The following is a 27500-nucleotide window of genomic DNA, read 5'->3' as shown; positions in this document are numbered from 1 at the left end:
TCTCCCTGCCTCTCCCTGCACCCTATCTGTCCCTTGTCCGTGATCTATATCCCAACTCTGCCTCTCCTTCCTCGTCTGTCTTCTCTTGGTGGTGGTGGTGGTGGTGGTGGTGATGGTGGTGGTTCCCCCCTCCTTCCTCCTCCCCTTACATATTTACTCCTGTCTGTCATAGTTAAATCTCTCTCTCTCTCTCTCTCTCTCTCTCTCTCTCTCTCTCTCTCTCTCTCTCTCTCTCTCTCTCTCTCTCTCTGGCCTTTATTTTCCCGTAATGTTGCTAAGAATTATAAAAAAGGGGCAATAAGTCTGCTGGTGTGGCTTGTTTTTTTTTTTCTATGTATTCCCTTGTGTTTATTTTTCCTGCTCTCTCTCTCTCTCTCTCTCTCTCTCTCTCTCTCTCTCTCTCTCTCTCTCTCTCTCTCTCTCTCTCTCTCTCTCTCTCTCTTGTTTTCGCTTCAGGAAAAGAGAAAGGAAATAAAAGTGATGTTTCTCGGTGTAGGTGTTTTCCTTTTCACTTTTCCTTGTGTTTTATATTTTTTTTCTGTTCGTTTTCTTCTTCTTCTTCTTCTTCTTCTTCTTCTTCTTCTTCTTCTTCTTCTTCTTCCTTCCTCCTCTTTCTCCTCCTCCTCCTCCTCCTCCTCCTCATCCTCTGCTTTTTAGGTTTCATACAGAGACTGCCACATGTGGGCCTGATGTTATTCTCTCTCTCTCTCTCTCTCTCTCTCTCTCTCTCTCTCTCTCTCTCTCTCTCTCTCTCTCTCTCTCTCTCTCTCTCTAAATCATTCACCTTCAGATCGCCTCGTGTTATTTACTCCTCTTCTTCCATCTTCCCGCCCGACGCTCTTTTTGTTTACTTTCCTGAGCGCCTGAGAGGACAAACACAGGGGTGCGCTTCCTCGACCCCCCCCCTGTCCCCTGTCCCCTTGTGTCCTACTCCATATTGCGAAGGATCCCCCCACCTTCTCCCTGATCCTTGAGTTATCCTACGCGTGTTATCCTATTTCAATTTACATCATTCTTTTTTTTCTCTCTCTCTCCTTTTCTTTATTTCCTTTTGTGTTTTTTTGTGTGTTTTTTCATGTTATTTTCCTTCATTTTCTGTTGTTTTTCCTTTTCCTTTCTAACTACTTGTCTTCATATTTTTTTTTACGTTTTTTTTTTCTTTTTCTTCCTGTTCTCTTTCAATTTTTTATCTTATCATTTGTCTTCATTCTCTCTTTCCTCTCACCTCTTCTCTTCTTCCTCTCTTCCGTCATCCCCTTCCCGTGCCTTAATCTCTCTCTCTCTCTCTCTCTCTCTCTCTCTCTCTCTCTCTCTCTCTCTCTCTCTCTCTCTCTCTCTCTCTCTCTTATCCCTTTTACTCCTCCAAATCCCTCTCTCTCTATCTCCCTCTCTTCTCTCCTTCTCCCCTCTCACATTATCCTATCTCCCTTTCTTTAGTTATTATAATCTTTTTCTTTTGCTCTATTCCCCCTTTATCTTCCTTTTCTCATCTCCTCTTCCTCTCCCTCTTTTTCCCCCCTCCCCTCCCTCTCGTCTCTCCACTTCTCACTCATCCTTCACTCTCTGGTCTAAATCTCTCCCTCTCTCCTTGTCTCTCTTCCATATCTCTCCCTCCCTCCTCTCCCTCCGCTCTCTCTCTCTCTCTCTCTCTCTCTCTCTCTCTCTCTCTCTCTCTCTCTCTCTCTGTTCACTTTGTTTCTCGCTTATGCTTATTTTTTTTTCATTTTATCTCTTCGCCTCAAGTTTATCACATCCATTTGTCCGATTTGGCCACGTTTTATGGGGTGTGCGTGAGTATATTCCCGCACACACACACACACACACACACACACACACACACACACACACACACACACACACACACACACACACACACACACACACGTACATACAGACACACAGACACACACCTCTCTAGTCTATTCTGGAAAAAGAAAGGAAGGTTTGCAGCGCCGTTTTACTTTAAAGAAGGTTAGTGGGTCTCCTTAACTCTCTCTCTCTCTCTCTCTCTCTCTCTCTCTCTCTCTCTCTCTCTCTCTCTCTCTCTCTCTCTCTCTCTCTCTGGTTTCTTTCATTTTACTCTCTGTTTTGTTCCTTTCCTCGTAAATGAATGTGAACGTGTGTGTGTGTGTGAGTGTGTGTGTGTGTGTGTGTGTGTGTGTGTGTGTGTGTGTGTGTGTGTGTGTGTGTGTGTGTGTAGCAAATTAAATACTGGCGTCAATTAATGTAACTTTTTTTTTAACCGTGTGTTGTGAATGGAAATGGACGTGTAATTATTGTCATGTTTAGCACGCAACACTGACACCTTTGGAATGTTGCTTTGAGAGAATTGGTCTTTGAAATGTTGGAGGAGGAGAAGGAAGAGGAGGAGAGTAGTAGTAGTAGTAGTAGTAGTAGTAGTAGTAGTAGTAGGAGGAGGAGGAGGAGGACGAGGGGTAGGAAGAAGAAAAAGAAGAGGAAGAGCAGGAGGAGTAGAAGAGAAAATTTTAAAGAGGAAGTTATATTCTTTTTTCTTTTTCTCTTTCTTTTAGAGTATAAGATGAAAAAGAGGAAATTTCATGTTTTCACTTTTTTTGTAAATGCAGAAGGAAACAAGAAAATACAAGAGAGAAGTAATTTTCAAAGTGTAGAAAAGAATAAGGAGAATAGTGAACACAGAACCGATAACAAAGTGGAAGAGGAGAAAGAATTAAGAGAATTACAAGAAGAGAAGCAAGAGCAAGGTGGAAAAGGAGAAAGAAGGAGAGAAGGAGATAATACAAGAGAGAGAGAGAGAGAGAGAGAGAGAGAGAGAGAGAGAGAGAGAGAGAGAGAGAGAGAGAGAGAGAATTACTTGATGTATTTGTAGAAGAAGACAAAAAAAGGAAAAAAGTAGATGAAGAAAACTACAAAAGGACAAAAGTACACGATTTTTACAAGGAAAGGAGAAAGAAAGATGAAAATGAGATAAAAAAAAAAAAGGAAAGGAAGAAAACCATACAATATTACATACATTAATTTACACATTTATGAACAGAAACAACCCGGCCCCCCATCCCCCCCACACACACACACTATACCCCTGCCCCATACTAACACCCTCTCCTCCCCTACCCCATCCCCCATACAACACCCTCCTACCTCCCTACACCGCCCCCCAGCCCCCGGTCAAACTACGTGTAGCAATTACAAAGATACATAATTATTTTTGTGGAGTGAGTAATGAAGTGATTTGCATAACTATGTATTTAGAGTATACATGTCAAATCACTCACTCCTCTGCTCGCCGCTCGCCACTGATGGAGTAATGGCCTAGCTGGACGCCATTTTGTTTTTCCTTTTTTTTCCTTTACTCTATTTTTTCGCTTTTTCGCTATTTTTTTTTTAGTGATTTTTTTTTTTTTTGCTGAGAAGGAATTAAAAGTATGGTATATTCTGTGTGTGTGTGTGTGTGTGTGTGTGTGTGTGTGTGTGTGTGTGTGTGTGTGTGTGTGTGTGTGTGTGTGTGTGTGTGTGTATCCTCTCGATATTTTCTTTCCTCTACATTTTTACTTTTTCCTATTCATCTTTCACTTCTTTTCTTTCTTCTTCTTCTTCTTCTTCTTCTTCTTCTTCTTCTTCTTCTTCTTCTTCTTCTCCTCCTCCTCCTCTCTCAACAGACCAATTTTCTCTTCTCTCGTCTCCTCCTCCTCCTCCTCCTCCTCCTCCTCCTCCTCCTCCTCTCTCAACAGTCCAATTTTTTTCTTCTCTCGTCTCCTCCCTCCTCCTCCTCCTCCTCCCTTAACACCTAAGGTCCCTCACGGGGAGGTAACGATAAAACTGGTGATGAAAAAATAAAGAAGTGAAAGATTGGGGAAGAGAAATAATAAGAGAAAGAAGTGCTTAGCATTTTTTTTATTATTATTATTATTATTATTATTATTATTATTATTATTATTATTATTTTTATTATTATCATTGTTGGTGTTATTGTTATTGTTATTTTTCTTTTCCTCCTACGTTTCTTCTGCTTCCTCCTCTTTTTCCTCTTCCTCCTCCTCCTCCTCCTCCTCCTCCTCCTCCTCCTCCTCCTCCTCCTCCTCCTCCTCCTCCTCCTTCTCAGATACATATAGAGGGATAAAAATAAAGAACAAAAAAGGAAAAAATAATGATAAAACAAAAGTTATAAAATATATAATCTTCAAATCTCTCTCTCCCTCTCTCTCTCTCTCTCTCTCTCTCTCTCTCTCTCTCTCTCTCTCTCTCTCTCTGTGTGTAAGTATTAAGACTGAAATGAAGAATAAAATAACGATTGTGTGGAGAGAGAGAGAGAGAGAGAGAGAGAGAGAGAGAGAGACCATCAGATAAATCACGTTTCATTTACTTCATTGCTTTAACAGGACAAAACTCCTTCATGTCACCGCCGAGAGAGAGAGAGAGAGAGAGAGAGAGAGAGAGAGAGAGAGAGAGAGGGGCGGAGAGAGAGGGGGGAGAGGGGAGAGGATGAGTCATACTTGAGGGGAAGAGAAAATATGTAAGGGGAGATAAAGATTACAAGATTACAAGGTTAGGTTTTGGTTTGATTTAGTCATAATGCTTGTTGTTGTTGTTGTTGTTGTTGTTGTTGTTGTTGTTGTTGGTGTTGTTGTTCTTGTTGTGGTCGTTGTTGTTATTGTTGTTGTTGTTTGTCATATCCTGTTGTGTCTGTTATTTTTGTTTTTTTATTTATTTCATTCTTCTTCTTCTTCTTCTTCTTCTTCTTCTTCTTCTTCTTCCTTTTCATCTTCGTCACGTTCTCATCATATGCATAATTATCTTTTTTTTTTCTTTCGTAACTAAAAAATAAGTAACCCTGAATTAAGAATCTCTCTCTCTCTCTCTCTCTCTCTCTCTCTCTCTCTCTCTCTCTCTCTCTCTCTCTCTCTCTCTCTCTCTCTCTCTCTCTCTCTCTCTCTCTCTCTCTCTCTCTTCTTATCTCCGGTGGTGGGATCATATTTTCTCTCTATCTCTCTCTCACATCTCTGGCTTCATCATAGTTTTCTGGGATTTGTATGTATATTTTACTCTCTCTCTCTCTCTCTCTCTCTCTCTCTCTCTCTCTCTCTCTCTCTCTCTCTCTCTCTCTCTCTCTCTCTCTGTCATTTTTCTTCTATTATCTATTTTCTTCTCTCCTTCTTTTCCTCTTTTGGTTATTTCCTTTCTTCACCTTTTTCTTTCTTTTCTTCTTTTTCATTTTATATATTATTTCCTTTTTCTTCTTTTTCTCTTCTACTGCTTGTTTTCTTCTTGTCTTCCTTCTCTTTCTTCTTTCTTCTTTCTTCTTTCCTCTCTTTGTTCCCTTTTTACCTCTTTTTCTATTTCTTGTGGTTTTATTATTTTTCTTTTCCTTCTTTTGTTTGACTGGCTGGCTGACTAACTGACTGACTGACTGGCTGACTCATTGACTGACTGACTGACTCACTCACCGACAGATTGAGTGAATGAATGAATTTATTTTAAGGGAAGGGAAAGATTGAAGAAATGACTTGTAGTAAATGAGAGGGAAGAGGGAGAGGGGGAGGAGGAGAAGGAGAGGAGAGAAGAGGAGAGGTGAGGAGAGGAGAGGAGAGGAGAGGGGAGGAGAGGAGGAGACTGATGGCTCATTACCTCCAATAATGAGGAGACTTGTACCCTCTCTCTCTCTCTCTCTCTCTCTCTCTCTCTCTCTCTCTCTCTCTCTCTCTCTCTCTCTCTCTCTCTCTCTCTCTCTCTCTCTCTCTCTCTCTCACACACACACACACACACACACACACACATACAGGGCAATTTCTCCTAACCTTCTCCATAAACATCCTCCTTCCCTCCTTCCCTTCTTCTCTCCACCTCCCTGACCTCCCTCACCTCTTTTTCCCCTCCCTCCCCAACACAACACCACCCCTTTCACTATACCCCACAATCCCCACACAGTCTCTCCCCCTCGTAACATTTTGCCAAGGGCCGCAATATTTCTCGCCTCCTGGTAATAGTGTTGGAAATTCTCCCGGAGGCTTGCATCGTCCCGGGGTGAAATTCCTTCTAACGCCTTACAACAAGTCATAACCCTATAAAAATCCTTCAGGACCTCCCCCCCATTCCAACCCTCTCTCTCTCTCTCTCTCTCTCTCTCTCTCTCTCTCTCTCTCTCTCTCTCTCTCTCTCTCTCTCTCTCTCTCTCTCTCTCTCTCTCTCTCTCTCTCTCTCATCCTGCTCCTATTCCATTCTACCCATCCTGCTCCTCCTCCTCCTCCTCCTCCTCCTCCTCCTCCTCCTCCTCCTCCTCCTCCTCCTCTCTCGCCTCCAGCGTTCTACTTCTTCTTTTTATTTTTTTTATTTTTTTCTCACTCCATTTTTTTTCTTTCCCTACTAGTAATACCTTCTATTTACATTTTGTTTATCTTTTAGGCGTTTTCTCTCTCTCTCTCTCTCTCTCTCTCTCTCTCTCTCTCTCTCTCTCTCTCTCTCTCTCTCTCTCTCTCTCTCTCTCTCTCTCTCTCTCTCTCTCTATCATATCCCCTTTTTTATCTTCGTGGTTCCTCTTCACGTAAAATAAAAAGTTGATAATGATGAAAATAATAATAATAATAATAATAATAATAATAATAATAATAATAATAATAATAATAATAATAATAATAATAATAAGCCTGGTGGAGTTTTGGTACGGAAGAAAATAAGTAAGACAGAAAATCAAGTAAAAAATGAATACTATATATCTAAGGACAGATATATTAAAGGGAGAGGGAGAGAAAATATATTGTGTTTATTACTGCGTCTCTCTCTCTCTCTCTCTCTCTCTCTCTCTCTCTCTCTCTCTCTCTCTCTCTCTCTCTCTCTCTCTCTCTCTCTCTCTCTAAAAGGGAAAAAGGATTAATTAATGAGAAAAAAATAGAAAATATCATTCGAATCACAAACAAGGAATATGAATAAAAATCTCTCTCTCTCTCTCTCTCTCTCTCTCTCTCTCTCTCTCTCTCTCTCTCTCTCTCTCTCTCTCTCTCTCTCTCTCTCTCTCTCTCTCTTTTTTCTATTTTATATCGTGTTTCTTATTATTTTATCTTTAATTTTTCGTGTTTCATTTTAGTTTTTGTTCTCTCTCTCTCTCTCTCTCTCTCTCTCTCTCTCTCTCTCTCTCTCTCTCTCTCTCTCTCTCTCTCTCTCTCTCTCTCTCTCTCTCTCTCTCTCTCTCTCTCTCTCTCTCTCTCTCTCTCTCTCTCTCTCTCTCTCTCTCTCTCTCTCTCTCTCTCTCTCCGTGGCCCAAAAATCCGAGGGTAAGGGAAGGAAAATGCTGAAATATGTGAACGGCAGTAAAATAACTAAAATTTGATACAGTGGAAAGCGTTGGTCGGGTTTTCACAGTACAAGAAAATTCTTTATCTTTACACCCTCCTCCTCCTCCTCCTCCTCCTCCTTCTCCTCCTCCTCCTCCTCTACTCCTCCACTACTCCTCCACTACTCCACTACTCCTCCTCCTCCTCGCACCACATCATTTCCGCTACCATCTCAATAAAAAATAAATGAAAAAATGGACATGTTCCCCCCTCAAAAAATAAGATAAAAGGCTGCGGTGGTAAAGAAAATGGGATTGAGCTGAAGACTGGCGGGTAGAAAGGAAGGGAAAGGGAAGGGAAAGGACTGATAAATAGGAGGAAGAAAAGGAAGAGGAGGAAAGTGAGGAGAAATGTTAGAGAAATTAAAGAGGAAAAGGAAAAGACGTAAGAGGAGTGATGATAAATGGAAGAATAGGAGGAGAAGGAGGAGGAGAGGGAAATGAGGAAAGAAAACTAAGAGATAAAGAATAAGAGAAGTTAAAGAGAAGAGAATGAGAAGTAGAAATAAAGGAGGAATAAAAGCAGAAAGCGACAAATAGTGTAATAAAAGAAATATAAAATAATAATAAAGAAAGAAAAGAGGAAAAAGCAGAAGAGGAAATGAAGAAAATAGAAAGAGAGGAGAGGAAGAAAATATCAACCATGGGAATAGAAAAGTGGAAAAGAAGAAAAGAAAGAGGAAAAGAGGAAAAGTGAAGAGAAAAGAAATGGGAGACGATAAATGGAGAAGAACGAAGAGATAGAAAGAAATAAAAAGAGATACAAAGAAATGGGAGACAGTAAATGGAGAAGAAAGAAGAGATGGAAAGAAGGAATATGATAAATACGAAGAGAAAAGAGAAATAGGAAAAATGAGAAAAGAAAAATAAGAGAAAGAAATTTATGTAGGCCAACAGAGAGAGAGAGAGAGAGAGAGAGAGAGAGAGAGAGAGAGAGAGAGAGAGAGAGAAACTACACTTCAATTCAAGGAAAAATGAAAGAAAGTCACTGAATATATCAATAGCACCAGCGAGAGAGAGAGAGAGAGAGAGAGAGAGAGAGAGAGAGAGAGAGAGAGAGAGAGAGAGAGAAAGAAAATACACTTCAAATCAAGAAAAACATAAAGAAAACACTAAATACACCAATAGCACTACCAAGAGAGAGAGAGAGAGAGAGAGAGAGAGAGAGAGAGAGAGAGAGACTTCAGAGAGAGAGAGAGAGAGAGAGAGAGAGAGAGAGAGAGAAACACTAAATCAAGAAAAACATAAAGAAAACACTAAATACCAATAGCACTACCAAGAGAGAGAGAGAGAGAGGGAGAGAGTAAGGCTGTCGAATATTTGTGTCGCGAGGCAGATGGGGCTAATTAACGTTATTTAGGTGTGTATGGCCAAGCGGCGCCCAATACTGGCTCTGTGTTCGCCTCAATTGTACGTGGATTGCTCTTGCACGGCTACGGTTTGGCTCAACACGCGTGAAATGCAGCCAATTGTCAGTAGGTCCTCCCTCCCTCCCTCTCTCTCTCTCTCTCTCTCTCTCTCTCTCTCTCTCTCTCTCTCTCTCTCTCTCTCTCTCTCTCTCTCTCTCTCTTTCTGGTGTGGTTTTGTGTTTTTGCTATTTTTATTTTTGTTTCCTTGTGTTTTTCATCTTTTTCGTTCGTTTTGTTTATTTTTGCTGCAATTGTTTCTTTGTTTTGTTTATCTGGTTTGTTTTTCTCTTTGTAATGTTTAGTCTCTCTCTCTCTCTCTCTCTCTCTCTCTCTCTCTCTCTCTCTCTCTCTCTCTCTCTCTCTCTCTCTCTCTCTCGTGATAGCAAAACTACACATAAGTAATAGTAACCAAAGTGTGTGTGCGTGCATGTGCGTGTGCGTGTGTGTGTGTGTATTGATAGATAGGTACGAGCCATTTTCATCACTTTCATTGCCGCCAATCTATCATTCTTGCCATCGTCGTATCTACCTTTAATCTATCAATTCATCAACGGTTATCCCACCCATCAAAACACCTGTATCTGTATTCACCTGCATGCCTGCCTTTATTTACCTGTCCCCGCTGGTGTGCCTGGAATGTGTATAAGGATAGAAAGTAACACTGGTCTCCTTTTTGTGTGCTAAGATATATTTTTTATCATTATTTTTATTCGTTTATTCTTTTTTTTATCTTTTTTTATAGGGAATAATAGTGGTAGTGTATATGTGTGAAACGATTTTTATTTGAGTGAGAAGAGAGAGCAGAAGATTTTACAGCGTCTTGTGTGGATGTTGTTCTGAAGGTAAAGAAGACAGGAACATTTTGCAGAGTGTCTAGTGTAGCAGTATAGATGTGGCTATGTAGATAGACTTTGAGATGTGGTTAGGTGCTGGTTTTCTCTTTCTTTAATTCTTATTTGTGTGATAAGAGTTGTTGTTGTTTTTTTCATTATTTTTATTCTTATCTTCGGTTTTTGATGGAGAATAATGGTGGTATACTTGAGATGTGTATATGCATCAAGTAGTAATAGTGGTCTTTCTTTCTTTGAGTTTTATTTGTGTGTTAAGGTTTTTTTTATTATTCTTATTCTTTTTAATTTTTTTTCAGGGAATGACAGTGGTATGCTTGGAATGTGTATATGTATTAAAAGTAACACTGGTATCTCTCTCTCTCTCTCTTTGTTTGTGTACTAAAATATGTGTTTTTCATTATTTCTTCTTCTCCCCATATTTTTACAGGGAATAACAGTAGTATACCTTGAATATGTATATGTATTAAAAGCAACACTAACCTTTTCTTTCTTCTCTGTATGTGTACGAAGATTTATATTTTTCCATCATTATCTTTTTTTCTCGTCTTTTTCTCTTTTTTTTTTGTTACAGGGAATAGGAGTTATTTTTCCTTTGTTTCTTTTAATTTCCATACAATTATATGCATGTATATATAAAACATTACACGAGTCTCTTCTTTTTCATTTGTGTACTGAAATGTGTGTCTATATAAGAACTAACACGGTTCTTTCCCTTTCCTTTCATCTGTGTATTAAAATATTCTTACTTTTCTCTCTTTCCTACCTAAAAAAATGAACGACGCGATTATTTTCCTTTCCTTCTTTTCATTTGTGTACTAGGAAAACATGGTGTAGTAATTATGCCTTCTATTTTACTGATCTACTCTCATCCATCACTTGTTCTACTCTCACCCATGTTACCCCACACTCACCAACCTTATGTCCTTACCTCGCATTCTCATCCACCATATGATTCTAAAAATTATTCCCACCTGCTTAACCCCTTGAATAGCATGACGCGTTTCCATATTCATTCTGCTTACTATTCGACGATTTTATACAGCTCCAGAAACTTATGTGAGGAATTAAGATAGTAAAGACTGTGACCATTAATCTTCTGACTTTCATAGACCCTTCCTAATGTCAATAAAATGTACACAAATTCTCAAGGTAAAAATGTGTCCAAATACTGAAGAGGTTAATATATCTACATCTCCTCACGTTCTCTGTCTCTCTTCCACAGCACCAGCTTCGCCTGAGTCAATCCAGCGGCCGTAGATTCTCGCCCTTGAGACTGCACCTTGATGCCTCCAAGTCCTCGTGGCGACGGTGTTCCTGGCGCTGCACCACCGTCGTCTTCGTCTGCGTCACCATCTGCCTCGCTGCCACCACCACTTTCTTCGCCAGTGAGTGATACAGAGACAAAGAGACGGCTAGACAGAGAGACAGCTAGACAAACTGAGACAGATAATTAGATAGGTATACAAAGAGACAAATAGATATACAGGTAGAAATAGATAAAGATAGACAGACAAGTAAGCAGAGAGAGAGAGAGAGAGAATAAGATATACGGAAAGACAAACAGACAGGTAGACAGACTGACAGATTAGCTTTTATAGTGAAATTATTCTGTAGTAGATGGAGACAGATTCAGATAGACAGAAACAGATAGACATTGACAGATAGACAGAGACAGGAAGACGAAAAGAACACAGACAGATAGACAAGCACTGGTAGACAGAGATATTGACAAACAGGTACAGAAAGCAGGAATACAGTTAGATAGACAGACAAACAGACAGACAGACAAAGTAACAGACCTTCAGTTACAAAAGGGAACTGCTGAAAAAGACGAAGTAAACGAGAGAGAGAGAGAGAGAGAGAGAGAGAGAGAGAGAGAGAGAGAGAGAGAGAGTAATAGTTAGTATACAGGGCTGAAAGCAAATTAACAGGCTCGAATAAGAGAGTAAAGAAAACAAGACAGATTAAAGAAAAAAGACAAAAGAAAGAGAAAAAAAGAAAGAAAGCGAAGTTTGAAGACTGAATGAGGTAGGTAAGGAAGTGATGAAAAGTAAGATTGCATGAATAAAGCAAGAGAGAGAGAGAGAGAGAGAGAGAGAGAGAGAGAGAAAGAGATTGAGATTACCAGATATTCACTTCCTTCATTCTTACTTATCCAATGAAGGAAGGGAGAGGGAGAAGAAGAGAGAGAGGGAGTGCAAGACAGGTAGGAATGAAGAAGGGAGATAGAAAGAGAGAGGGAGAGGAAAGATGAAAATGGACGTGGGAAAGTTAAAATAGAAGCAAGGAGACAGAACAGGAAGAGGGGAAAGGAATAAAGAAGAGAAAGCGGCAGAGAAACATTGGAAAAAAAAGATAGAGAGTGAAAGAGATGGGGAGGAATTAATAGCTGAATAAAGAGTGAAAGGGAAAGAAAATAAGATATAGAAGGGAGGTAGAGAAAAATACGAAGGAGAGAGAGAGAGAGAGAGAGAGAGAGAGAGAGAGAGAGAGAGAGAGTGTGTGTGTGAAACTAATAAGAGTGGAGGGGAAATGTAGGAAATTCAAGAAAAATGTCTAGAAAATTAAGAAGGAAAAGAGGAAAACAGACTTGAAGAAAAATATAAAGTAAAAAAAAAAAGGTTTTTATAAAAGTAGTGAAGAAATTACAGAAAAAGAAAGAAAGGATATGTAAGGACAGAAAATAATAGGAAAAATTAACTGAAGGATAAAATAATGACTTAGAAAGAAAGGAAGGATGTACAAATTAAGAAAATTTAAGGAAAAAAGGAAAAGAAAAGAAAAGAGAGAGAGAAGGGGGGGATCAGGAAGAATAAACATCTAAAAAAGACTAAATAAAGAAAAAAAATGAAAAAAAAAAGATACAAATTCCAGAAAAGCAAATAATGTAAACCTAAAACTTTAGTAAACAAAAAAATAATCAAAACATGAACCCACAAGAACAGTCCTTGGATGAAGACAGCACCATCGGGACGGGCCTAGGCTGTGAGGGGGAGGGAGAGGAGAACCAGAGCAGTAATAGAAGGAAATAAGACGCAAAAACACAGAGAGAGAGAGAGAGAGAGAGAGAGAGAGAGAGAGAGAGAGAGAAAGAGAGAGAATTATCAGATATTCCTCACTTCCTTCACTATTACCTATCCAATGCAGGAAGAGAGAGGGAAGAAAAGAGAGGAAGGAGTGAAGGACAGGAAGGAATGAGGGAGAAGGGAGGGCAGTAGTGGGAGGGGAGGGACACGCAGGGACATGAAGACAGCCGCCCCTGGACCACAACTTGGCGAGACGCGACCTGGCAGATTGAGTGAGTCCCGCGGGGCAACTCTGGCCATCGTAAAGTGCTTCCCACGAACTGAAAATTTGGACTTGGTGAATGAGAGAGAGAGAGAGAGAGAGAGAGAGAGAGAGAGAACTAAAATATAAATCAAGAAAAACGAAGTAAAAACAATAAATATACTATTCACACCACCAAGAGAGAGAGAGAGAGAGAGAGAGAGAGAGAGAGAGAGAATTTAATTACATTTAAATCAAGAAAAATGAAGAAAAAACAATAGATATACTAATGACACCACCGAGAGAGAGAGAGAGAGAGAGAGAGAGAGAGAGAGAGAGAGAGAGAGAGAGAGAGAGAGAGAGAGAGAGAGAGAGAGAGAGAGAGAGAGACTGGGGGATACAGTTTGAATCAAGAAAAACTAAGTAAAAGCAATAAATATACTAATAATACCACCAAAAGAGAGAAAAACTCTCTCTCTCTCTCTCTCTCTCTCTCTCTCTATCTATCTATCTATCTATCTATCTATCTATCTCCCCCTTTAGTGGTCATGGGAAGTGTTTGCAATAGACGCAGTTTGTCTGGCAGTGTGTGTGTGTTGTGTTGTCTTCCGTCACGTGGTATCAGGGAGTGACGCGCCAGTCATTACAGAGCAACACCCGCCACATGTTGTTGTTCTTGCTGTTATTGTTGCGATAAGACAGAGGCGGGAACAAGCCCAGCACGGAGGCGGACGGAGGCACCAGCAAGTAGATAGACAGTTAGGGGACAGACAGACAGATAGGCACCAAACAGGGAAGAACACACACACACACACACACACACACACACACACACACACACACACACACACACACTTAGCTCTCTCAAAATCTTTCTTCCCTTTCTTTTTCTCTATTTTTTTCTTTCAATGTTTTAATTTCTCTCTTTATTTATTCCTTTCTCACTTAACATTATTTTCTGTTGCTCTTCTTCTTCCTTTATTATTCCTATTCTCTTCCTACTCTTCCCTTCCATCTTGTCAGTCGCTTCCATTACTTCGTTTCATATTTCATCCCATCACGACTACTTCTACGTAAAACACACTTCGTTTCATCCATTCTTATTTCTCTTCATCTTCAATTCATTCCTCTCTTCAATTCCCTCTTTTTGTTATGCCATTACTTATCAATATTTCAAACTCTCTTTCTTTTCTTTCCTTCACAATGTTTTCCTCTTTTTAAGTCCCTTCATTTAGTCTTAGTGTTGTCTGGTTTTCATTTCCTGTCTTCCTTCCTTCTCCCTATTTCTCCCTTCGTGTAACCATTTTAGTCACAGCGTCACTCATTCTCAGTTTTATCTAGTTATTTGTACATAGATTTCAAACTCCTTATCTTTTCCCTTCTCAATATTTTTCTTCTTTTTGTAGTCTTAGTATCATCTAGTCTTCTCCTACATCTTCCTTCCGTCTCCCTATTTCTTCCTTTGTTTCAACCTTTTAGTCACATCGTCATTGATTCTCATTTCTGTCTAGTTATTTGTACATAGATTTCAAATTCGTTATCTTCTTCCCTTCTCAATATTTCCTCCTTTTTTAGTCTTAATATCATGTAGTGTTTTTTCCTTCCATCTTCCTTCCTTCTCCCTATTCCGCCCTTCGTCTTACACTTTCAGTCACAGCGTCACTCACTCTCAGTTCTATCTAGTTATTTTTACATAGATTTCAAACTCTTTCTCTTCTTCCTTCTCAATATTTTCTCCTTTTTAAGTCTTAGTACCATCTAGTATTTTTTTCCTCCATCTTCCTACTTTCTTCTATTCCTCCCTTCTGCTCACCCTTTTAGTCACATCGTCACTCACTCTTAGCCCAAAAACAGGCGGCAGTGGTGGTGATGGCGGAGTTAGCGGCGGGAATGTCTGTAGCGGTGTCACCTGTCCTGGGCTGGGCCGCGTCCTTTGAATGGTTAATGTCATTTACATGCATACGAGGGAGGGTGTCTTTTAGCAAGGATTGGGTTATGGCAGATGGATCCATTTTGCCGAAGCAGAACCCGGCTGGACTGTGGTGTCTGTGTCCCATGTGGCGTTATTGACTATGCATAATAATGTTTCACCTGCCTGCCTGCCTGTGTGTGTGTGTGTGTGTGTGTATAAGGGTGTGTTTGCTACGTATGCATGTCCAGTTGTGCCTCTCTCTCTTTCTTTCTCTCTCTCTCTCTCTCTCTCTCTCTCTCTCTCTCTCTCTCTCTCTCTCTCTCTCTCTCTCTCTCTCTCTCTTTCTATACTTATATTTTCTGTGTTTATTTCTGTGTCTGTCTTTTTTCTTTATTTTTTTTCTTTTCTTGTTTCCATTTCATCTTTTCCTTTTATATATGTTTCTTTTACCTTTTGTTTTCTCTTTTTTATTATTTACGTTTAATATTTTGCCTTTTTATTTCTATTTTCTTGTTTCTCTCGGTTTTGTGCCATATCTATATTTATTCTTTATCTTTCTGTCAGTCTTTTCCTGTGTGGCTTTTTCTGTCCTGTTGTTCTTTATCCTTTCTTTTATTCCTCTTTCTATAAATCTTTCATCCTTTACTGTTGTTATTCTTTCTGTTCTTTGTTTTCTTCTATATTTCCAATTTTATCCTTCTATTTATATTTTTTTTCCCTTTTCTGTTTTTTTTTTCCTTCCTTTATTCTTTTTTTTTTCTTTCTAACCATTTTTCTATATTTCTTGACCTCCTTCCTTTCTCTTATTCATAACTTTCATTTTTTTTTGTATCTTTCTTCTATTGTTTATTTCCTTCATCTATTTATCTATCTTATTTTTCTTTCTTTTATTTCTTTCTTTCTCTCATTTTAATCTATATTTTTCTGTTTATCGTTTCTTTCTTTCCTTTTCCTGTACTTTCCTTTCTCTGTCCTTTTATCTTTAACTGTTTATATATATTTTTTTGCTTTCTTTCCTGCTCATATTCATTTTCATTTTTTTCTTTTATCTTTCTTCATTTGTTTCCATCTCATGCCATTTATCTGTCTGTCTGTCTCTTATTATTGTTCTCTCTTTTGTACTTTTTTTTCTTTTCTTTATTATCTTATTTTTGATCCATTTTTCTATATTTCTGATTTTCCTTTCCTTCTCTTCTTCATAATTTCCATTTTTCCTTATATCCTTCTTCCATTGTTTCTATCATTTCATCATTTTTCTGTTTTTTTTATATTTCTTTCCATTTCCTGTATTTTTTCTTTCTTTTCTTTTATTTTCTATATTTTCCTTTTCATAACTTCCATTTTTTTTCCTTATATCCTTCTTTTATTGTTACTATCTCATTTTATCTATTTTTTTCTATCTATCGTTTTATTCTCTCCTTCTCCTCTACTTTTTTCTTTCCCTATTCTTTTATCTTTCTCTAATTCTTTTCTATATTTTCTTCTTCTTATCTTCCATTTTTCCTTGTATCCTTTTTCTATTTTCCCGTTCTTTCATTTTTATTCTCCTTTATCGTATAGACATTCGTATTTATCTTCCCCTGGTTCTCTTATCACCGGTTATCAGTGTTATGTTCTTATCCCTCTCTTTATTCAGCATTATGCCTTTCCTCATCTTCTGTATGTATAGCTTAGTATTTTCACACATTTCCTTTTTTCATTCGTTTATTTCATTTTTTTCCTCTCATTTCTTTCTTTTCCTCAAACGTTCCGTAAAATTAAAAGTTGAAATTAAATTGTTATGTTTGTTTTTTTTCTTTTTTATTGTTATTTTTTTCTTATTTGATTATTTATTTTGTTTAGTGTGTTGTATTCTCTCTCTCTCTCTCTCTCTCTCTCTCTCTCTCTCTCTCTCTCCCCTAGGCGGCCACTTTCATATCGGGTGGGTTATGAGTGCAAGAGAGAGAGAGAGAGAGAGAGAGAGAGAGAGAAAGAGAGAGGCAACCGACCTTCCTTCACTCAGTCTTTCTCCTCTCTCTCTCTCTCTCTTTCTCTCTCTCTCTCTCTCTCTCTCTCTCTCTCTCTCTCTCTCTCTCTCTCTCTCTCTCTCTCTCTCTCTCTCTCTCTTCCCTCCTCCGTGTTTACTCTCCACCGTGTCCTATTTTTACCTCCCTCTTACCTCCATCATTCCTGTCCTGCATTTTCTCATTTTTTTTTATATATATATTCTGTATTCATATCCTTTCCCTCCAGCCAACCTTCTCTTCTCTTCCCCTTTCTACTCTGGTTTCTCCTCCTCCTACCGATATTTTCCTTCCTTGCCTTGCCTCTCTTCTTTCCTCCTCCTCCTCCTCCTCCTCCTCCTCCGGCCTTCCTCTCTGACAAACTCGCTGGGGAAATGCAAGGAATTTTGTCTAGTTTGGCGGGGTTTATTTTGCTTCTTTTTGGACTAGAATATTTTCCTGTGTGTGTGTGTGTGTGTGTGTGTGTGTGTGTGTGTGTGTGTGTGTATGAGTGAGTGGGTGAGAATACCTGCCTGCCTCGCCACTAATCACCAGATGTCCCCGCAGCCTCGCAGGTGAGTCGGTGGCACAGCACTGAGGGCTGCCTGGACGAGGCCGCCAACCCCGCCAGCGTCAACGTGCCCCAGGAGAAGGTCCCGCCGCCCCAGGGTCAGGGACAGCCCACGCCTCCCCCAGGTAACCTCGCTGCTCCGGATGGCTGGCCTTCCCCCGCCCTGGACCCGCCTGCTGTGTTCCCTCCGCCCCGCCGAGGTCAGCATCGGCCCAGCGGTGGCCCCCGCCCAGTGTTTCCCGCACCCCCAACCCAGCACGCCGCACCCCACCCTCCCCAGCACGACTCTTTCCTTCCCTCAGTCAGTGTTAAAATTCATTTATTTTTCCACAAGATAAAAGACAAACTGCATGCTTTCCTTTGGCCTGTAATTGATGCTTCACAGGAACCCACAGCAGGCACCCCGCAGCCCACCGACCGATACCATCACGACCACAATAACCACCACCACACCGCCGCCGCCGGCGCCGCCTCTCCCACACCACAGCGCCACAATCCCAAAGAATTCCACATCAACTCTGTCCTGGAGGCTGGCGTGGCTCCGCCTGCTAGGGCGAGACACGAGAACCGCCTCGCCAGACGGAAGAGACAGGTTCCCGAGGCCTCGCCAGCCCCCGACCAGCCGCTTCCCTCCCCGGTAGTGTCGCTCTCCACCCAGTCCCTTCAGGATTCAGCGTCCTTGGGCCGAAGCACGCCTGCCCTCAGCGTGGCGTCCAGCACTGCCCCGCCACGCCCCCGGCCGGAAGTACTCTCCGGGGCCTCGTCTGCGGCGGTCGTGAATAATCCAGCGCCTCCCGCCGCCGAGCCGCGCCCTGCCGCCCAGACCACCAGTGTGGCACAAACTTTGGCTTCCCTTGTGCCAACGCCCATCGTCACCACACCCACCGCTACCACGCTGCCTACCATCACACATTCCACCCACACGCCCTCCACTCTCACTGCCACCACTGACAACAATGGTCTCGGGGAGACTATGGCGAGCTCGTCCACGCCCACGCCGCTCCCTGCCCAGGAAGACAAAAGCGAGTCAGAGGCGAGACCAAAAAGTGTGGTGGTGAGCGGCGCTCCCGCTGCCGGGGCCTTGCAGGGCGTAACCCGCGCCCCTGAGGAAGCGACTTTGTCCAGCCATGTATATCAAGTGACCTCAGGGACGCGCCCCGCCTCAGGAGCCATCCCTTCGCGAACGGAAGAGAGAGTGACGCCCTCACAGCTCGCCGACTCCCTCAGCCCGCCCCTGCCCGGGCCCCAGGGACGCCCCACGCCCGCCCCTCCTTCTGGGGATGATGTGGCTCCGGTGCTTCAAAATGTGTTACTCGACTCAACGAACGATGGAAAAGTGAATTTGTTACCTTCCGCGGAAGTGGAGGGAGCGGCGTCCCTGGGGCACCAGGGGTCGCCGCGCCCCCCTGTGGTCCCCACGCACCACTCAGCTGATGCCTCGCTGCCTCTCACACACCCTACAGCTGCGCCCCACTCCCAGACACCGATGGACGCCACTGTGTCCTTCTCAGCATCACAACTCACCATCAACACCACATTTGTAGCTTCACGCTCATCGTCGTCATCATCATTGTTATTATCTTTATCATCATCAATAGTAACAGCACCATCACCTACATCCTCCCCCTCACCATCAGTATTGCCATCCTCGTCATTCCCAGCCGCGGCGGGAGAGGCGGGCGTCGACAGGGCTGCCCAAGACCAAGACGCACAGCCCAGCCCTCGCGACGCTAACAACACGATCCTCGGCGGCTCTCTCGGGGGCTCTGGCGCTAATCACGACCAAGATGGTGTGATGCCGAACCAGCGAGGTGACCACGTCATTACCCATCAAGGCGGGGCCCACCAGGAGGAAAACTCCATCCCCAAACGAGGAAACCAAGAGCCTTCGTGGCTTAAAGAGGAAGAGATTAAGGCAGGCGGCGGAGAGGAGGGTGGTGAGGGTGGTAATGAGAGGGAGCATGAGGAGGACGACGCGAGACACTTCACCCGCCGCCAACACCCGCAGGATGCGCCTTATACCCAGGCAGATCACGTCGCCCCGCCAGACACCCCCGCATCCCCGCCGCCCCAGGGACGACTCTCACATTACCCACAAAACACACACGACGACTTCAATTCCTCACGACCCAGCGACGGCAGCCACATTTACTACGACCCCCAGGAGCAGCGCGATGCTCCGAGTGTCTCCCAGGACTCAGGGCGAGACTCAGCCGGTGACGAGCCTGCAACGATCCCCGTCCCTGCAGGACATGCAGATAAGGCGAGTGAAGACACCGCCTCGCCCCCCACGCGGGAAAATCAGGTGCCCTCCGCTCAGGAAATTGCTCGGAGTCACGTTGCTTACGAGGCTGAAAGACAAATTGAGAGGGAGGCTGTGAGCAAAGATTCTTTCCCGGCGACCTCCAGCGAGCGGCAACAGGAGAACCAGGAGGGGGAAGAGGAAGAGGAGGAAGAAGAAGGCGGGGAGAGGCATTATGCTGGAGTCAGTCACGCCGCCGCGAACATGTCAGAACAGGGAGATATAAGTCATCCAAAAATTGAATTAAGCGAGCCAGACCACCGCGCGCCGGCAGGGAACACTCGGCCCGGGAAAAATGGATTTACTGATGGAAAGGTTCGCAGCGGGGCGGCCGAGGGGGCGGCGGCGGCGGCGGCTGGGGGGGCTGAGGGGCGGGGCGCTGGACAGCCACAAACAGACGCCTACAATGAGCCTGTTATTGACCCCACCCCACCGAGTGCCTCCAGCCATGACCCCGCCGACTTGTTGACCCGCGCCTCCCGGCCCCCTCAGCAGCCCACCCCGGCCACGCCCCATCACGCCCCTGCCCACGGCAACACTAAGAGTCTGGAGGCTGCCAACAATCCCGTCCTCGCGCTCCTTCAAGGGGAAGGAAGGCGCGGAGGCTCACACCAAACTCTGGACGGATTACCCGCAGGAGAAGATCAGATCTCCATGATTTCCACGTCGCGAGGGGAATATAATGGCGAGGATGAAGAGGAGGGGAGGGAGGGCCTGGCCAGCCCCACCAGTGATCCTCCTCGATCCCCTGACACCCCCGAGCACCAGCAGCCACCGGGGCGCGGCGAGGTGATAGGCGGTGACCACAACACACAATTACTTGGCAGTGCCTCCCACAGTCACGCGTCCCCCGTAATGCCGGCACGCAGCGAGGCCCAGGATGCTGTGAGGCTGGCCGGGTCTCTACACCCCCCCGGAGGAACGGCCTTCGTGGAGAGTAGGGCGAGGGAGCCTCGGAACAATCCAATTGAAGGCTCTGGGGAAGTGACACCACGCTCCGGTATCGACACTTCAGCGGCCGACCAGGTGAGTAATGGACATTCTTACCCCGGCGTGGGCGGCTCCCTCGCCCTGCCCGTCGTCAGCGTCACGTCCACGCCAGGCGTCCTAGACGACCAGGCCACCGCGGGGCGCTCCAACAGCGAAGAAATTGGAATCAATGACGTCGCGGCCAAAGATCAAAGAGACAAAGCAGCGCATGAAATATCTCCCTCCCGCAGCAGCCAAACCGGAGAGATTGGACCAGGGAGCCCCGCAACCCCCGCGCCCCCCGCCACACACGACTCCCACGCCACGCTCAGGCCCCTCAAAAGTATCGAATCTGAGAAAAAGCAATCGGCTTCGAAGTCCACGGAAGCATCCGCCAGAGCGGGTTACAGCGCGCGTACGGAATCGAGTATCGATACGGCGGGATCTGAAGCCAGCCAGGGACGCCCTTTCCTTTCAAGAAGCAATCAGATGGTCGATGATCCCAATCAGGAGTCCATCCACGCTCGGGTCAGCTCCAGGGACTCGCCTCGAGAAAATAGAGAAGATCAGAACGCTTATCTTTCCGGCTGCGGCGGCCATGATGGAACTGCTGCGGGCGGCGGCGCGTGTCCCGGCGAAGGGGCAGCGCGCCCCCGCCAGGCCAACGCCGAGGACAAGGCGAGCCCGAGGAGAATAATTCCTGGCACGAGGCTATTGAAGAAGACGAGAGAGATCCCGAGAGGATTCCAGGAGGCTCATCGGCTCGCGCCGTGGAAGGTTCATTACTGCCCGAACAGCGGGGTGACGAGGCCCCTGGGCAGCCCCCCTCACCTGGCAGGGCGGCCCCACCTGGCCCACCTGCCGCGAGGAGCAGTGATCGGGATGTAGCCAGCTACCACGGGGCCGAGACCCCCTCCTTCCCCCACACTGACGCTCCCCCTGCAGGAGGAGGCAGAGGCGGCAATAACAGTCCATTGGACACCGGCGGCAACAGTTCCCAAGGCGGCAGTAGCGGCGGGGCGCGCGGCTCAGGTCACAGTATTATGCCCTATCGCGATCCTCGGCAATCCCAGGATTCCCCATGCAAATGTTCCTGTCAGTGCGACGGGGGCGAGACTCCCCCGATAATGCCAGGGCGTGTCGCGGCAAATCTCAATTCAGAGGCTGTTGCAGGTGGGCCGAGCGTCTCCCCCCCTTCCCCCACTACACCCACACCCCAGCCACCCACCCCAGACCCCGCCGCCACCCCACCGCTGCCACACCACCCGCACCGCCACCACCACCACGGGCTCAGGAGGGGAACTCCCGCAGTGCTGTCCTCCTTGCACACAGACCAGGCCACCCCCACCGTCCCCACACCTCCCCTGGACACCCCCGCCACACCGCGAGATATAGCACCGCAAGTTTCCAACTCCGAAGAAGACCAACCAACTTCTGCCGCGTCCACGACCTCGCGAGGCGGCACGGTCGTCCACCACCTGAGATACACGGCTGTCACCAACCCAGGCCTCACGCTGGTGCTGCCCCTGCACAGCGTCCCTCTGGATCCCGCTGTTACCCGCGCCCCGGGCACCGCGGCGGCGATCCACGCATCGCTTGTGCTGGGGAATGAAGAAGGTGAGTTTCACACACACACACACACACACACACACACACACACACACACACACACACACACAGCAATTGCCATTAAGCTCATGAATGCTGGAGTACATCAAGCAGTCCAGGTATTAATTTGCGTCGAGTTTTCTGTAGTTATTAATGGTTTTTATGGACGTTTTTACAAGCCGTACAACATTTTGCCGGCATTTGTACCCATAAAGAAAACGTGGCGCGCGGCGTGACGGAGAGGGCGCCGTCCACCACACTGACGGAGAAAATGAGGCCAATAAAATTATTCACCGGACGAAATATCACCGGCGCAGTTCCCGGTGTTTATCTACGATGGGACTTTTTATTACTGTCTTCCCTCACACTCACGCACTCACGCACTCACACCTTCATTCCAGGAGCGTGTTGGGAGGTCATTGAAGCGTTTCTCGTGTCCCTCGTCCCCGCGCAGTGAACCGGGACGAGACTCGGTTCAGTTGGTGGTTCGAGTCGTGTTCGAAGCGCCACTAACTGAGCGTGTGAATTAATGGCGGGCTTCTTGGTACACTCGTCTTGGTTTCTGCTTCCTCCTGTGACTCCCGACGACTTACTTTGAGCTTGTTTGCCTTTCATTGCCTCCTGACACGAATGTCTCTCTCTCTCTCTCTCTCTCTCTCTCTCTCTCTCTCTCTCTCTCTCTCTCTCTCTCTCTCTCTCTCTCTCTCTCTCTCTCTCTCTCTCTCTCTCTCTCTCTCTCTCTCTCTCTCTCTCTCTCTCTCTCTCTCTCTCTCTCTCTCTCTCTCTCTCTCTCTCTCTCTCTCTCTCTCTCTCTCTCTCTCTCTCTCTCTTTTCATTTCCTCCGTCTCTTCCACTACTTCTTCCCAGCCCGCGTTATCCCATCTTTTCTTCCGTGCCTGCCTTAATATTATCTAATAACACACACACACACACACACACACACACACACACACACACACACACACACACACACACAGGTCTTTCTTAAATTGTATTGTACCGCACAGTGAAGGAAAAGACTACGTTATTTTAAAGTAACAAGGAATTCCTATGCACGTTCGTTATAATCTCGTCACAACCTCCTCTACAACCCTTATTTATTTGCCATGAGTTTCAGTTACAACCTTTATGATCAACTTACGACTTATTTTTACTATCACTACTTACAGTATTACAATTCTTTTTTACAACCTCTTGGACTTTACTAACAACCTCTTATAAGTCCCATTATCTATCTCTAATATCCTATTTAACAACCTTCTAACAACCCTAACATTTACAACTTCATAACCCTTAACAACTTCCACACCATGCAGTTTACAACCTCCTAAACAACCTACAACAACAATCCGCATCCCTTTTTTTTCTACTTACAACCTAATAATTCCCTTATCTCACTACAACCCTTTACAAACACCCTATTTACACCCTCACTTACCACTTACAACTCAATTTCAACCCTCAAACAACCCTCCTACCACTTAACGACCCTATTACAGCCCCCTTCCCTTTCCCACCCCGCGCCTCCCCCGTCGGTGCGTGAGTAACAAATGGCTCGTGAATTATGTACTAGGGACTCGACGTTGAAATATTCATGACTCGAACTCAAGCTCTCGCCACCACGCCAATGTGCAAACACCTTCCATTAGCAGATCTTCACAGGGGTGTACAGGGGCTTAGAGGGTGTGAGGGGCGCGAGGGAGGCTTTCAAGAGGCACGGGGTGGGTGTAGTGGTGTAGTGGTTAGTGTTTACTGGACGTGAGCTGGTGTACAAAGGCTGGTTTAGGTGGGAAGTGTCTTTTTTCTCGTTTTTTTTTTTTTTATCCAGAGAGGCTTGGGTTTTTTTTCGTTTTTCTTTTTTTTTTTCGAATAGGTGGTGGTTTGAGTTTTTTGTTCTGCGTGTGGTGTCTGGTGAACTCTATTGGAACTCCCTACTTGCTTCTGTGTTTCCTCCTTCCTATGACTTGATCTCTTTTCACGAAGGAAGGTGGTTTCAAGACGCTTAATCCTTCAGTTTTTGACGATTGTTCCTGAGTCTGTGTAAGGAATGGCATCTCTCAGGGTCTTTTCTTTCGTTAGTTTGTTGTCCTTGGTCTTTGCTTCACTTACATGTAAAGAATTGGTGTTTGTGGTGATAATTTATTTTTTTCTTTGTTGGGTTTTGTCACTGTTTTGTGTTTTGATGGTGCTTGTGGTGATGTTAGTCGTTTGTGGTTAGTGATGTTTATAATGAAAAAAAAATCTAGTAAGGAAAACATTTAAGCAAGAAAATAACATGGGATAAAAAGGGATGGAGGCCAGGAAAAAAATGGCAAGAGAGGAAAAAGTGGCAAAGGAAAAGATGATGCAAGAAAATAAACAGGACCAAGAGAAAGAATAGGAAACTAGAGAGAATAATGTAGGAAAAACCAATCATACAAAAGGCGACAACAACAACTGTAGAAAACTTAGAAAAAGCAAAAAAATACGAAAAAAACAGGAAAAAATAAATCTAACCTAACTGAACCTAACAACGGCAAAAAAAAAATAAAAGAAACTGAATTTGTCTGTTCTTTACATTTATTAATTTAAGGTAACTCAGATATTTTATTTTTCCTGGTTATTTATTTCGCATCATTTCTTTGCTATTTTAACCTCAAGACAAAGCACGTCCCATTACTAAGCACATTCCCTTACGATATTTTCCCTTGACTTTCACTCCGGTGCTCTGTTACTTCCAGTGTTTAAAAATGTACCAGAAAACCTTTTAATTTCGTGGAAAAATAACTTTGGGCATGAGTGTCGCGCGCAGGAGTGATTGCAGGGAAAGTTAGTAAAGGTCTATTTTTTTTTAAAGGGAGTAGCGTCTAGTTAAGGAGGAGGAGGAGTGGAGTAGAAGTGGCGGTAGTTTCCAGGATGTGTAATGACTTTTTTATCACTCCCCGTTCCTCCTCCAGCAAGGTAGTAAGTAAGTATTGGAGGTGAAGTTTGTACTGGAATTGTTTTCTTTTTCTTTCTTTTTTCTTTTCATTTTTTGTATTGTTAGAAAAGTGTGTAGTGGGAAATAAGAATAGATTCAGTTTCCTACAATTTTGTTTTTTATTTCGATTGTTTATTTTCTCACCATTGTTAGTACTATTATTTACCTAAGTTAATCTCATTTTATTTTCTCTAGTGTGGTGGAAAATAATCACAGCTTCAGCGTTCTATATTTCGTTTATTTGATTGTTGTTGTTATTATTATTATTATTATTATTATTATTTCTCTTCATCCAAGTCACCCTCATTTCATTTACCTACATAATTTCCCACATCCACAAGAAAAGATAAATAAATAAATAACTGGACAATAGCTTATCATTAGAGTAATTAGTGTTCATTTTCATCTGTTATAGAAAAGACTAGAGAACCATTACAGGACTACATGCTGGTACAGAGACTCATCTTCCATTATTAGCAGTTAGAGAAGGTCAGGTGTATCAGACTGACTACAGTTTGATATTACAGCTTTTCATTATAGCTGATAGTGTTATAATAGTGACGAAATATAGGGAGAAGCAAAAAACGTCATTACAGTGCCTTTTCAACGTTGGCAGCTACAGAGAAGTGGTAAAGTATCATTAGAGAATACACATTATTATTTTACTTCTTTTATCATTAGCGATATTGTACAAAAAAAAATATACTGCAACTCAAAAATGATAAAGAGACGAAGCATTAAAAAAACACACCACCTCATGCGAAAGATAAAAGAGGAGGAGAAGGAGAAGGAAGAGGAGGAGGAGTGGAGAGTAACAACAGAGTAACAGTCCACCTTCCACACACTCTCTCAGCACTCCACATTCCGCCACAACGCAATCAGAACTCCTGTTTCTCTGAGATCTCAAGAGCCGTGACGCGCTTCTGAGTGTTTGAGTGGCCCTTCAGGAGGTGGTGTGACCCCGTTATCGACCCTACGGGGACCAGGGGCGCGCCTCTCCCGGGGAAGGCTGCTGCAGAGGGGGTGGAGGGCAGGGCTGGTGAAGAAAGGCTGGAAGGGAAGGTATACTGCGCTGTGCTGTGTTGCAGGAGTGTATTTGTTTTGTTGTGTTCTGTTGTGGGTTGCCTAGATTTTTGTTTTTCTTTTTGTGGTGTGTGTGTGTGTGTGTGTGTGTGTGTGTGTGTGTGTGTGTGTGTGTGTGTGTGTGTGTGTGTGTGTGTGTTTGGGTTTGGGTTTTATTTATTTATTTCATTTTATTCTTTTATTTTCTTTAGTTTTCTGTATTTTGTTGGTGGGTGGTAAAGTTTTGTTTTCTCTTTTCGTTTGTTTTTGTTTTTGTTTTGTCTGAGGTTGGTGTTTGTTCAGGTTGGTGTTTGTTCCTGAAGGTTTGTGTTGTGGAGCTTCATAATGTACTTGCACTGGGTTTTGTAGGTTTTTAAACGTCATTTTATGGGAAGATATGCCACTACTGCTACTACTACTACTACTACTACTACTACTACTACTACTACTACTACTACTAATACTACTACTACTGCTACTACTTCTACTACTGCTACTACTAGATTTATGGAGTTTTATCTGTTTTAGTGCCTCTTAAAACATCATATTAGGGCAAGGTATACTACTACTACTGCTACTGCTACTGTTACTACTACTACTACTACTACTACTACTACTACTACTATAACCACCACCACCACCATCATCTCTCCTACCAAAACACTCAACAAATTAAACGAAATTACAACTACAGTCGACCAATTCTCTTCTTCCTTTCCCCCCCCCATGACCTCTACAACCATCCCCATCCCCCATCCCCCACTCTCCCCTCCTCCCCCGTCCCACCCAACCACTGCCACGTCTTGAAACAGTGCCGGCATTTCCTCAACTTGACACGCCATTACGAAAACTTACCCCCGGCGCCTTCTGCAGCGACTACGGCGGGTTGGAAAAAAGAAAACGAGGGGAAAAAAAAGAGGGGTGGGTCGATGGGTGGCTTCAACTTGACGGCGGAGGAAAATAAGTCAAGGGAAAGTAGAGGGAAAGGGGAAACTAGGTGGGAATATATGTAGTTGGATTGAGATTTAGAGGGGAAAAGGAGGGGAAAATTTTTGTGTTTCTTTTTTAATTAGAAGAAAATTTTTGTTGATATGAGTTTTTGTAGTTTTTTCTTCTCCTTTTCTTTTCTTCTTATGTTTTTTTCTTTTTTTTCTTCCTCTTCTTCTTCTTCTTCTTCATTCACGCTTATTGTCTTTTTAAATGTACTTTCTCTCATTATTTTCTTACCTTTCTTTTCCTTCTAAGTATTAATTAATATCATTCTATTATAGATTTCATTTGTACCTCTTATCTATATTTTGTTAG

At 43.7% G+C, this 27500-nt stretch overlaps 1 protein-coding gene across 1 annotated transcript in view; it reads left to right on the top strand.

Moving 5' to 3' along the window:
- LOC123511876 (teneurin-m-like) overlaps positions 1–27500 on the top strand; it is a 475744-nt gene that overhangs the window by 391590 nt on the left and 56654 nt on the right. The window contains 3 exon segments of the mRNA XM_045267930.1: positions 10786–10948; positions 17292–21236; positions 21239–22183. Of these exon segments, the coding sequence (XP_045123865.1) occupies positions 10786–10948; positions 17292–21236; positions 21239–22183 (5053 nt within the window).

Source organism: Portunus trituberculatus, chromosome 32, assembly GCF_017591435.1.
Source record: "Portunus trituberculatus isolate SZX2019 chromosome 32, ASM1759143v1, whole genome shotgun sequence".
Lineage (NCBI taxonomy): Eukaryota > Metazoa > Arthropoda > Malacostraca > Decapoda > Portunidae > Portunus > Portunus trituberculatus.
Note: the sequence above shows the minus strand (reverse complement) of the source record. Positions and strands in the feature narration are given on the sequence as shown.